General features: G+C 38.3%; 1 protein-coding gene across 1 annotated transcript in view; it reads left to right on the top strand.

Moving 5' to 3' along the window:
• Window positions 1-227: 227 nt before the first annotated feature.
• The window catches only part of AHCTF1 (AT hook containing transcription factor 1), a 42,811-nt gene continuing 30,583 nt past the window's right edge, over window positions 228-12,455 (top strand). The window contains exons 1-6 of the mRNA XM_008936872.1: window positions 228-348; window positions 1,545-1,798; window positions 5,554-5,734; window positions 6,473-6,680; window positions 7,944-8,060; window positions 9,078-9,162. Of these exons, the coding sequence (XP_008935120.1) occupies window positions 228-348; window positions 1,545-1,798; window positions 5,554-5,734; window positions 6,473-6,680; window positions 7,944-8,060; window positions 9,078-9,162 (966 nt within the window). The remainder of the gene's footprint in view (window positions 349-1,544; window positions 1,799-5,553; window positions 5,735-6,472; window positions 6,681-7,943; window positions 8,061-9,077; window positions 9,163-12,455) is intronic.

Raw genomic sequence — 12,455 nt, 5'->3', positions numbered from 1 at the left:
TTTTGTTAGTGATCTTGTAGGCGTGAGAAAAGGGAAGGATTCTTCTTTTGTCCTGCTGTGTGATCAGAAACTATCCAGAGTGCCACTTTTTAAATGAAAATAGCTACAGGGCAACATACAGGAGACTGTTTGCTGCATAGTGGTGGAACTTATGTTTCAAATCTCAGGAATGTTTATGGCAGATGTGAGTCTAATTTTTGCCTTTTTTTTTTTCTTTACAGTGAAGAATGCGAGACCTAACAGCTCAGGTAACGAGCAGTCTGCTGCAGTTTCCAGAGGTTACTACTCAGGCACTTGGGGAAGATGAAATAACTCTAGATTCTGTGCTAAGCGGAAAGTTTTCTGGAGGTGAGTATTTTCCTTTAAATTCAGTCTTGGTATAAAGTTATTATGTCCTGGAAGTTACTTGAAGCATAGGGTCATAGTATCAACTGTGTCAGAGTGGTGCTGTTAAGATGCATCAGGTTTCAAGAGAACAAAAAGGATGTTTTAAGGATGACAAATGTTAATATTAAAATATTTGTTTAGTTAAGCTTTGAAATTACAACAACCTGCACCAATCTTGTGCTATTAGAATGGTTTTTTAAACATGCTGAGTCGGTGAGCTCTCCTCAATTCTTACTTAAATAAAAGGTTTTCAAAAACAATAGTTTTGTTTTGGGCCGTATTTATTTGTGCCAGCTCAAGCTCTATGACATCATAACATCACGTGCAGAAATAGTTGTATGGTGTTGTAGAGGCAAACTCCCTGCTTTCTCTTTTCTAGTCTGAATGAAAACAGAAGGAAGAGCTGTTAAGCCATATTTCCAAAGTGTTTAATAGGATGCAGATGGGTACCCAGTGAGAGTTGCTGCAAGTGGCTAAGCAGATTAGGTAGTTGACTTTCTAGGTGATCTGGGAGCAGAGATGGGTGCCTGTCTGGATGTCAAGGCTTCTGCTAAGACCAAGTAGCATCTATCTAAATGACTGTAAATGCAGTAACTGAGGTAGTATTTCCTTTGAGTTTGAAGTAGTTCAGTGAAACAAAATGTGTTAAAATTCTGTCTGTGATCAGCATGTGTAGAAGTTTAAATTTACTCATGCAGTGCCCATTTTACGATAATTTCTTGTTGAAGTCCAAATCCCTGCCCAAAGTAGGCATGTATCAAGTAAAATTAATAAAGTAGGAAAGAATTGGTTCATATTTTTTCTATCTGAAGTCTGCTTTGAGACTTTTCTTCCCTTATGTTTTTAGATGATTTCTATCAGTATTTCTAGCCAAATGTGATATAAAGACTATACACTAATAATCTTTATTCCAAACAGAGAATTCTTGAGTGCACGAATGACAATATAAATGCAAAATAATAAGGTGGTTGTTTTTAGATGTAATGCTTGAAGATTTTGATAATTTATTTTAAGTAATGGACCAGAATTTGGTAAATTGGTCTTCCTCTTCTTCCTTTATTGAAGGAGAGGGACAGGGGTGGTGATTTTATTCAGAAATGCAGTTTTTCAGGCTTCTGTTGGAAGTTTGCTTTAGCTGGCTGTGTGGTCTGTCGCAGGGAGAAATGGGCTGGCGTGGCTGGCGCGGGGGCCGCAGCTGGAGGTGGTGAGCTCTGCGACGGGGGAGCGGCTCTCCGCCTACCGCTTCAGTGGCGTCACCGAGCAGCCTCCCGCCGTCCGCGTGGTCAAGGAGTTCTCCTGGCAGAAGAGGACTGGGCTCCTGGTTGGATTGGAAGAAGCAGAAGGAAGCGTTCTCTGTCTGTACGACCTCGGCATATCAAGAGTGGTTAAAGCAGTTATTCTCCCAGGAAGGGTAGGTGCTTTTAAATCAGATAAGTAGAGCCTTTATGTTGTTGGGTGCTGCGTAGTCCTGCTTCAGGAAAAGCTTTGGAGTGTCTCTTTTTTAGGTGTTTTTTCTGTATTGCATTAGCATCCTGTCTCTCCAGAGTACCCAATCAAGAGAGCCTGGATGTAAAGTCATACCATTATCTTTTGAGTTTACCGTTAGTAAAACGCGTTTCCTGGTTTTCTTGTAAAGCACATAGTTCTCCACTTTCACAAAAAGACTTTGACAACTATTTTTTTTTTTGGCCAGAGTGAAAAATAAAATTAAAAAAAACCCACCACTGTTCTAAAGTGTATGTAACATACATTTCCTAGTTAATTTCTGACAGAAGTATTGTCTTTAAAATATCTCAGACTTCCATAGTTGTGCTGTCAATGACTAGAGACATTCCCATGTGTCTGGGACTGGCAAGCAGGTGATGTTACAGCAGAACACATTTTTATGTGACTTAAGATAGGAAAAAAGAGCATTTACTGAGTTATCTGACAGATTGTTGAAGGACTGACTTTCAGTCTGCAGTCCTTGAATGTCTCTGCTCACTGAATTTTGTGTTTCTGTAGATGGGATACACTGGTATAATGTTAATAATTTTTTTTTTATGCCTTCTATAACCCCTAAACTCAAATGATCTAGTGTCCTCTAGTCTTATTATCTGAATGTGAATAAGAAACAGTGTGAGTTACTAGAGCATCAAGATTAACTATATTTTTATTATCTTTGAATCTGCAACAAATAAGTAGCTTTCTATAATGTGATTTGTTTTGACTTACTAGAATACAGGTGGAGTTCTGTTTGTGATGCTAGAGTGTGATTGTTAGTAGTAAGGATTTGTACTGGGGTGATTTCTAAAGATAGAGTTGGGTTGGTGCTCCACTGTTTGCTGATCATCTTCAGAAGTCCTAGAGTTTTAGATGGAAAGGCAAGCTGTGTGCTGACATAATCCTATAACCAATAAGTAAATTATGTTTGTGAAAAATGACATAGCTTGGTTCAATTTTTTTTTTTTTTCAATATAAGTAAACTGGGAATAGGAAAAGGAAGGTTAAGAGGAATCGTGCCACATATTGAATCTGTCTACAGAAATAATTTGGAATCAAATGTAGTTATCTGTTGTATTAAGGAGTTTTTCTATGCCACAAAAAAAAAGTGACTTGGAAGAAGCCTTGGGGAGAAAAGTTGACTGCTGTTGTGTGATGAAGGTTATGAATTTTGGAATGAAGCCAAAACTTAAGTGAAGTTTTGCTCTTATGCCCTGAATGTGCTCTTGCCAACAAGTGTGTTTGGTCTGTTGCTTTCATTTTGCTTTATGTCTTTTTGTTCTGAGATTAATTGGATCAGCATAGAGAGGACACAGGTATGGCTAGTGGGACTGCTAACTTGTAAATTGTGAGTGGGAGAAAGAGTAAGCAAAACCAAGCAGATAAAGTTTGCACTTGGCCACTGTCTGTATGCTTTGAATTTATTCTGTAAGTCATACTCCAAATTATAGATGACATAATATGTATTTTTAATCTCACTGAATGTTTCTCTAGTTTTCACAATGCTTATTTCTAACAGTAAAATGCACATGTGTTCTTAACATCACTTTCTGCAGTTTTTTTTGTTACTGTTTTCAGGCTTTAGTGAGTGGCTGAATTTCCAGCCTGTTTTCTGTGTAGGTGTACCTTTTGTGGACAGCTACGTTGTGCAGGTTAGCACTAATTTAGGGTAACTCTTGTCCAAGGTGTCGGGCCATTAGTTTATTAATACAGGGTGTTTTTAGTGACTCTGACTGCCTTTTATTGTTAGGTGTGTAGTCTTTCAGAGAGTAAAGGTGTGAGTTAAAAAATCCAAAGTCATAAGCTTAGAAACAATTTTGGCATAATTTTTTTCTTTTTTTTTCCCCTATGGGAGCATCTCTGTCATTGCCCTCTGGATATACATATGAAATCCAGCAGCAAACTGAAAATGGTAATGGAGTATTATTTGAATTGGATTCTAGTAAAAGCAAATCTGAATTAAAAACATTGATTATATTAAATTGGTTTATAACGGTTGTATGTTTCAGAACTATTGAACAGTATTTTCACAAATTTTCCTGGTTTGTATGAGGCAGAAGAGTAGCATTCAGATTCAGTGAGCTGAGAAGAGTTTCCTTTGTTCATCCCCAGAATGAGCTGGCAGTAGTCTAGGAGAATATGAAAAGCCAGTGTCTAGTGCAGTGGAAAACTACGCAGTTTCAGGAGCTTCTGTGGAAAACTGAAGTTTTAAAACTGGGAAACATTTTTGGAAGACTTTGAAAAAATAGAAAAGAATCATTTGAAGTACAACAACAACAAAAAAATCTTAGAAAAAGAAGCTGGAAGCAACACTTGAACTTTGGTTAGTTCTGCGGCAAGATATGTTCAGTATTTCTGCTGTCCTTGTCACAGTCAGCAGGACTTGGAGCAGCAAGAATCTGAACAATCAAAATGCTTTTGACGGTCCTGTGAGTAGCAGAGAGGCTTGCAAATTCAATTTGATTAAGTCCTAAACAAAATTAAATTGTCTAAGTTACTATAGGTAATTTTAAGCTTAGAGTTGTTGTGACCAAGATGAAGGGTAAATTCTGTAGTGGATTGCTAGGCAGTGTAGTCATAGCAGGTGCTTGATAAGGGAGGGGGCAAGACTTTGAGGCTTAGGGGCTTGGTTATTTTTCCCTACCTCTCGAGGTGAAGGGAAAAAAAAAAAAAGACTCTTTGTGATGCTCAGTTCTTTATTTTCATGTGAAACTTTGCTGTTGAAGTGAAGCTTCCTGTTCTTGTTGTGTGGCATTTTCCAAGGCAGCTGAAGGGCAGCCTGTCGTCTTCTGTTGTGTAGCCTCAGCGCAGGAGTCTGTGTGCCTCTGCCTGTGCCATGGCCTCAGTGTTGTGCTGGGCTGTGCTGCAGGTGCTGAAAGGTCTGTCTGCACCTTGTTGTGCAGCTGCCAGGGGACTGATTCACATGTTCCAGAGCAGAGCAGTGTGGGCTTCTTCCTCACCTGGAGTTAGCTTTTTACCTAACAACCTGCTGTTCTTGCCGTTGTTTCCAGCTGGCTTTTAAAATTTTTGTTGACATTCATAAAAGTACTGGTGTGCATTTTTAAGCTTTGCTTACTGCATCTGGTTGCTATTTTTATTTTAAATGAGGGCTAGTGTAAATTTTACTAAGCTAGTGCCTCCCTTTTAACCCTTTCTAAATGTTTCATTCCCATGGAAATGGGGTGTCTGCCATGCAACTTGACTGCTGTCTCATCTGACTTGCAGCCATGGTTTATCTTAATACCCGTTTGGCAAAGAAGGCATGGACTGTATTGCAGTGCTGATGGGCTGTGAGCAGTGGGAGAACTATATTTAGTTTTGTGTTTCTTACTTAAGTCCCTTAAATATGATAAAGTTTCTTGCCTGTAATGGACTTGGTGTTTTCTTGGAGTTAATTATTTCTAAGTAGCAGATAAAAATTGGCAAGCTGTAATAACAGAATGCACCGTTTAATAAAGCTGAAGGTAATGTAAGTAAGTAAGAGTAGGAAATACATGGGATGGAAGGTGCTAACAGTTGTTTTTTTTTTCTTTTTTTCTTGGTATAATTGAAAACAGTGTTTTGTTTTTAAGTCTTCTGATCCTGTATTTATTTTCTGTTTTCTGATGTGCTAATTCTGGCTTCACTTGTGCATGACTTTTGTTTAGCTTGTCAAACAAACGTTAACTTGCAGTTTTCCTGTAGGTAACAGCCATAGAACCCATAACGAATCACGGGGGAGCGAGTGTGAGCACGCGGCACCTACATCAGAGCCTGCGATGGCTCTTTGGAGTGGCAGCAGTGGCTACAGATGTTGGTCATCTGCTTCTGGTTGACCTTTGTTTGGATGATCTATCTTGCAGTCAGAATGAAATAGAAGCATCAGGTGAGGTTGCATTTTTTTTAGACTTGAATTTAAAAATATGCGTGCCACTTTGAAGATACCCGTGTATAGACATTTATGACTACTGATTACAGATGGTGGTTTGAAATCCTATTGTCCTGAACTCATTAAAAATAGGAGTGGCTTAGTACTCCTGATGTTGTAAATGCCCCCCTCGTACCACGATCCCTACGTCACTAGGATTCTTGTTGGTCAGGTGTGGGAATTTTACCATCCAAGTCAGTGCACCTGCCTGAGGTGTTTGTTTCTTGGGAATGTTCTTCTGATTCTGTGAATTGACTTGGGGCAAATTTTAGGCTTGTTTTATAAAATAAATCTGTCTTATCAGAAATCAAGTGTTTGCACAAATGAAATTTCTGATTTGTGTATTGAGAATTGTGTAGACTGTTTGGCTGTTGCAGCAGTTGCTTCAGCAGTTGATGCCACTTCAGACAGCTTCATCATGAGGCCCAAACTCCTCATTTACAAAGTACAAGAGTAATTTATTTTATGAAAGTTACACTTTCACCTGGTTTTGAGATAGGAGAGAGAATACCTGTCCAATCAGAGTTCTTCTGCTCTTCGAAAACATACAAAATGGCAATAGGAAAAGAAGTGTCACAGAAATGGATATTTTGCCTGTGTTTATGGAATTAGATTCTGTGTTGTCACATCAGTATTTAAAAGGTAACCCAAATGGCTTAACACATTCATTTATTGTGTGGGTTTTTTTGTGTGTAGATCTGGAAGTTGTCACTCGAATTCCTGTTGAAGTTCCACAAAGAAGAGAAAATGTGACCAGACAAGGGAGACACCTCTGTTTTCAATTACAAAATCCTTCAGGAACAGCTGTATCAGCCCTGTGCTATATAAGCAGAAGCAATCAGCTCGTTGTGGGTTTTTCAGATGGCTACCTGTCCCTATGGAATATGAAGACTTTGAAAAGGGAGTAAGTAGGCTTTTTTGACCATGGCTGGAGGTGTTGGTGTCTCAGTTTTTTACTCATGTTAGTTTAAAGAGAACTTTTTCAGGGACTGAAGCTGTGAGTATCATCTTAGAATGTTTAGAAATCCTCTTCTGAAGTAACTGTTAAGTCATACATGGGTTAAGTGGACCACCTTCTCCCCGCTGGAGTAGGAGTGTTTCCTTTATTGTACCAATGGATTGAGGAATTGTGGAAAGGGTTCTCCTTTGGGTTCTGTCAAGCAGTTAGGGTGTCATAGAGCTGATTGTTTGTGAGAGTTTGTTCTATCCATAGTATTCAGTGCACCCAGGAAATGTGCATATTTTGATGAAATAGATTTTAGAAATTAATTTTCAGAAGCAGTTACTGCAATTAGGGCATGAGTTGTACATTTGTTAGTAGTGTGATTTTGGTGATAATATTCTTCAGTGTCCAGGATGAAACTAGTGAGATGTAAACAATCAATAGCTGATCTCTGCCTGAAAAGATGTCTTTCCTACATTTCAGCCTTGACTGAAATAGTGGATTGACCCATTCCAAGGCAGTGATGCATGTGGATTAGATTTTGCTTGGAACACTTGGAGATGAAAGTAAGGGACATGTAAATTTATAAGCAACAGAAAAATTAAGAGATAATTTTAAGCTTGCCAAAGAGCAATCTCGCTTGAAATATTTGACCCAATTTAGATAGAGATTCACTTAAGCAGATCTGCAGTGACTCACCAGAAACTACTGGATGCATAAATAGACAGTGGAGGAATACGAATAATTAGGTGGTGAGAACAGATTGTCAAGGTACAAATAAAGTTCACAAGTCTGGAAGAAAAATGTTTTACATAGTCCAAATAAAGAGAAGAGAAATTACTTCTCTTTGGTGCTTTTTAAAATTTGTTCAGAAGATATGCATTTTAAATTCAGTATTGAAGTGGGCTACAACAGTAGGAGCAATCTTTTGCCTGGCAGCTGAAGTGATCCTTTATGTTGCTGCTCCTCCTCAGGCAGAGGTGGACATAAACCCAGGTTATTGCATGTGGTGGACAGTAACTTCCTCACCTCTTGGCTGTTGGATAGAAAGTAGTCGCTTCCTTGACTCACTTGTTTGAGATAGAAGTATGATCTTCTGTAATTTGGCAATAAGCATGTCAGGTGCTCTTTTCTCAGAAGATGCTTTTTACCCTTCTACAAACAGTTAGAGCCAGTAGAATACTCAGCTTTTTTCACCTTTCTTTTTTTTTTCTAAACCTGCAGGCACCACTCTCAGCTTGAAGGAGGAAGGATTCCTGTCTATGCTGTCACTTTTCAAGAGCCTGAGAATGATCCTCGCAATTGTTGCTACTTGTGGGCTGTTCAGTCTACACAAGAAAGGTGAATAAAAGCTTACTATAAGCCACTGATTTATTTTTTTTGAATACTTGTTCACATACAGTTGATACATGTGTATTTGTATTTATTTAGCTGTTAAGGAGATGTAGGTACAGAAGGTGTTAAGCTTACAATGCAGTTTTTGCAGGATTTAACAGATGTGAAGAGGGACCTACTAGCTTCTACCTTCTGAAAGAAGGCAAAGCAGCAATGGCTTTATATGTTGGTGCTTGCATTCTTAAATAATTTCCTTTTGTTTCCTGATGCCTGCTTCATGATTTGCTTCATATTTGCAGCTTGGTATTAAAATACCATTAAAAGTGGTTGAGGCAGCAGATGTAGATCATTACATATGCTGATAAAATAGCCTGCTGTCCCTAAAGGAGGGAGGTGAGAGTATTGGCTCTTACCTCATGCCAATTTCAGCAGTTTTGGGAGCCTTCGTGAGCCAGTTCAATTTGTGTGGCAGAAAATGATCACTGCTTGGCAGAAAAGTCAATGGCTTCCTGCTGTGTAATGGATCACACCAGACTGTGGAAGGGTGCAGTGCATGCAAGAGAGGGACTGGAACTTGAGTGGGAAAGAAAGGGGGAGAAAGATGCCTTGGCATCAGAGAAGTATTTAACCAGCTCATTTGTTCATAAAGTAGCAGTCTTTTCTTGAGGTTGACATGAAAGCAAGTTTGATCAAGAACTCTCCAGGGTGAAGAACTATTTCCAACAATTTTCAGTCTATACAACATTCAAGCTTCCAGATTGTATGGGTAGCGTTTGCCCATGAAGTTGCTAGTGTCAAAACTTCCTTGCTTGTGTTTTAGCAGCTACATATGACCAAGTTTTGGGAAGCAATGGTTTTTGGTTTGTTTGGTTGGCTGTTTTTTCGGGTTTTTTGGGGGGTTGGTTGGTGTGTTTGGCTTTTTTTTCAAGAGCATGCTACTAAGAAATTTTCAGTGTAGTTCAAATAAAAAGATTACTGTAAAGCAACTTTGTAATCAAATTTCATAATTTATACCTTTTCCAGTGAAGGTGATGTTGTGAGTTTACATCTGCTGCAGTTAGCATTTGGTGACAGAAAACGCTTGGCATCAGGACAAGTCATGTACGAGGTAAGACACGTATGTGAAAAGGTGAAAATAGTAATATGCTCTACAAGACGATCAAGTTAAGTTTGCAGGACTCCTATTTACCATCAAAATTCAGAGCTGACTAGAAAGCAAAAAAAACTTTTGCTTTGTCGTCTTAGGCATGGCCTTTTTCCATACTTCTGGGAAACGAGTCATACAATTTCATACGGCAGTGTCACGTGTTCTGAGTATGTGCATCTGCAAAGAGCCCGTACAAATTCAGTTCCTGAAGAGGAGGCAGCTTTTACAAATAGAATTGGTCTTAATTTTAACACCAAATCAGTGGCGTGTAGGAAGAGAAGATAGGGCTTTGAATAGCTTTGTTTAACCAGACTGCATACTTGAATAAGCTTCTGTAATTTTTTTGTAAATTACAGTCATGTAGCTTTCTTCTTCCCTGATCTTTGGTTATATATTCTTGTTCTTCTTTTGAGCTCTGCCAGCTGGACTTCAAGCGAAATGTGCTGATAATGTTTCTTAATTTTGATCCTGAAACTTAGTAGCTATAAAGATAACTCTTTCTACTTTTTTGGCTGGATTAGATGTGAAATTGACTCTTAAAGCCAGCAAAATACATAAATGTACAGTAAGCAGTGGTATGATTCAGTCAGAAGAGTATACATAAATCTTCAGAACTGGCTGCAGAGGTGTGTTTAAAATACAGATGAGGTATCATGATATCTCATATCTAACAGACATAAGATAGATCTGTATCATGTATAATTAATTCTATTCAGTAATATGCTTGGAACTCTTCCAAAATCTGAGAGGAAAGTAATCTTAGTTCAGAGCAATTCTTTCCTCCTATTTTGATACTTTTCTCTTACATATTCTCAAATAGGTATGGAATGAAATAGGGGTGTGATTCTTGTATTGTGGTACTCTGTTTTTATATAGAGCCTGTGTGCTTTGATTTTATTTTTTTGAATGAGTTAACATTTTGACCGTTCTTCATAGGAAAACTCCTACTTCATTTTTAAGTGTTGCTTTTGAATAAGTAAAGGTTAAGTGTTTGGGAAAAAATAGAAATATTTTCAGGTAATTCAGTGTGCTTTAAATATGGATGTCATCTCTTTTTGATGTGCATTTTTTTATTATATAAATATATAATGCTCTAGAGGAACAGAGCACCCTGATTGTTTTTCCTAATTTTAAAAGGGCTTTTGCTTGCAGTACACTTCTGCATCTCTTGTAGTGCTCTAGGCACTTTGGCAGGTTGGTAGCAGAAAGGTTCTTTAATCTTCCTCCAGTTTCACTTTTGAACTTCTGCTTTGTTTTATACTCTTTCAAAAGTTATTATCAGCTACAGTCTTAGCAATGGCAAAGACAGTACCTTGTACTGTGTGCTTCTCTGGAGGAAAAAAAAGCAGTTGCCTGTATCCATTTCTCTTGTGGCTACTTCGTTCTGTCTCAACACTTTAATGTTAAAATATAGAACTTTTTACTATTCAGCAATTCTTTGTTTTGGTCATCTTATTTTCCTGAATAAGATGTGCTGAGTGTCAGTTCTTACCTCAGAGCGTTGAAATGTTTCATCACCCTTTAAAAATGGGTCTACTAGAAGTTCCAGTTGATGCTCTTTACAAAACAATGCAAAGTGATTAATGTGTTTGTGACCTGAGGGGGCTGTGGTGTAGTTCATGTGAGACTTTTAACCCTCTCCAGACTATGCAACCAGTAACACATTCACAGGCTTCTAGATGTCAGGCACCAGTCTCTGGATTTGAGATCTTTTGCGCCTCTGCTGTTTCTGCTGCCCTGTGATGAGTGTTGTGGAAGATTGTCAGATTGCTTCCTGTTCGAGGTAGTTGAAGAGACCTAAACAGCTGGACCCTTTGGGAAGACAAAGACAGGTTCTTCAGCCAGCTTCCAGATGAGCCACTTACACATGTAGCTTCATACCAGCACCTGATAACACTTGCTGCCAAAAAAAAAACCAAAATCAAACTGCCAAACAACTCCCAAACCCCAAATTTATTAGGGGATGCATTAGGACAGGATATCTACTCTACAGTGGACACTCTTCATCTCAGAACACTTCCTTGCAGTCACAGGTTGGTCAGTACTACATGACTGTCTGCCTACATGGCTGATTGAGGTCCCATTTCTTGTCCATCTTTGTGGCAGAAAATTAAGAGTTGGTCCCAGTTGCCAGGCCAAGTTTGAGTAGACAAGGAGGAATCTACGGCTGACCCTTGATCTTTGGACAGAGTTCATAGGACCTTGAAAGACTTGCCTACTACAGCAGTGCTTTACTTTGCAGGAATCAGACTTGAGTCTATGAGAGAGTGCATCTTTGACTTTGTGTCTCGGTAAAAAGTCACAAATAGGACTTTTGGAACATGTGGCGCTGTCTCTTCATAAATATGTGTCAAACTTGTCTTCATTGCCTTCAAGGGTGGTTTAAGTCTGTAATTAAGTAATTAAACAGAAAGATATGTTTCAGCCATGCTTTCAAAGGTCTTTTTTATACCATCCTAGCAGTTGCTAAATCTAGTACATCAGACCATGGTCATGGAGCACATCTTTACCTTTGTCCTACACGAGGCTTAGAGATGGACAGAGATGGTCACTTGAAAATGGTCATCTTATTTTACTGGTCAATAAAGTCAGTACTCAATATCTTTCATTTAATGGAGTTGCTTAATGTTGATTTGCTTGTCCCAATGTGGGAAATTTAAAATACACTGTCTCGTTTGAGAATTATTCTTAGGCAGGAATTTTTTTATATTCTTTTCCCCTTCCCCTTTGCCCCAGCTTTTTGGGGGACCAGCTCTTCATATATGAATAGAAGTTGGAATTTCTAGCTGTTGAAATGAATCTCTGAGAGGTTTATGGAGTCTTAATACTTTATTTGGCTAAACTGTCTTTTGGAATGGTGGACTTCTTGCTCAGGACATCTTTTATTAAAATTGTTTGATTATTAATTCTACAGTAAAAATGAGATTCTTTGTGTAGGCTTCACGCTAGCTTTTCAAAGAGATTTTTTAATTTTTCTTATCTACTCTGTGCTTGTCTGTTATTGCCAAATTACTTGATAAAGAGAATGGATTGTGCATGCTTCAGAGCAGATCTTAGCTAGGGAAACACTAATTTTTTTTCTTTGCAGCAAAACTTGTCTGTTATGATTTGACACCTAATTCTTCTCTTGTACATCTGACGTTCCTATTTGCAGTCAGAAATAAGCTAATGGGAAAGACACAGTATAATATATATGTATGTGTAATATGTACATTTTTTTGTATTTAGGTAGAATGTATGTTTTTACCTCAGAA

The sequence above is a fragment of the Merops nubicus genome, unplaced genomic scaffold (genome assembly GCF_000691845.1).
Source record: "Merops nubicus isolate BGI_N331 unplaced genomic scaffold, ASM69184v1 scaffold1923, whole genome shotgun sequence".
NCBI classification, from domain to species: Eukaryota; Metazoa; Chordata; class Aves; order Coraciiformes; family Meropidae; genus Merops; species Merops nubicus.
This window is presented reverse-complemented; position numbering and strand designations above follow the sequence as displayed.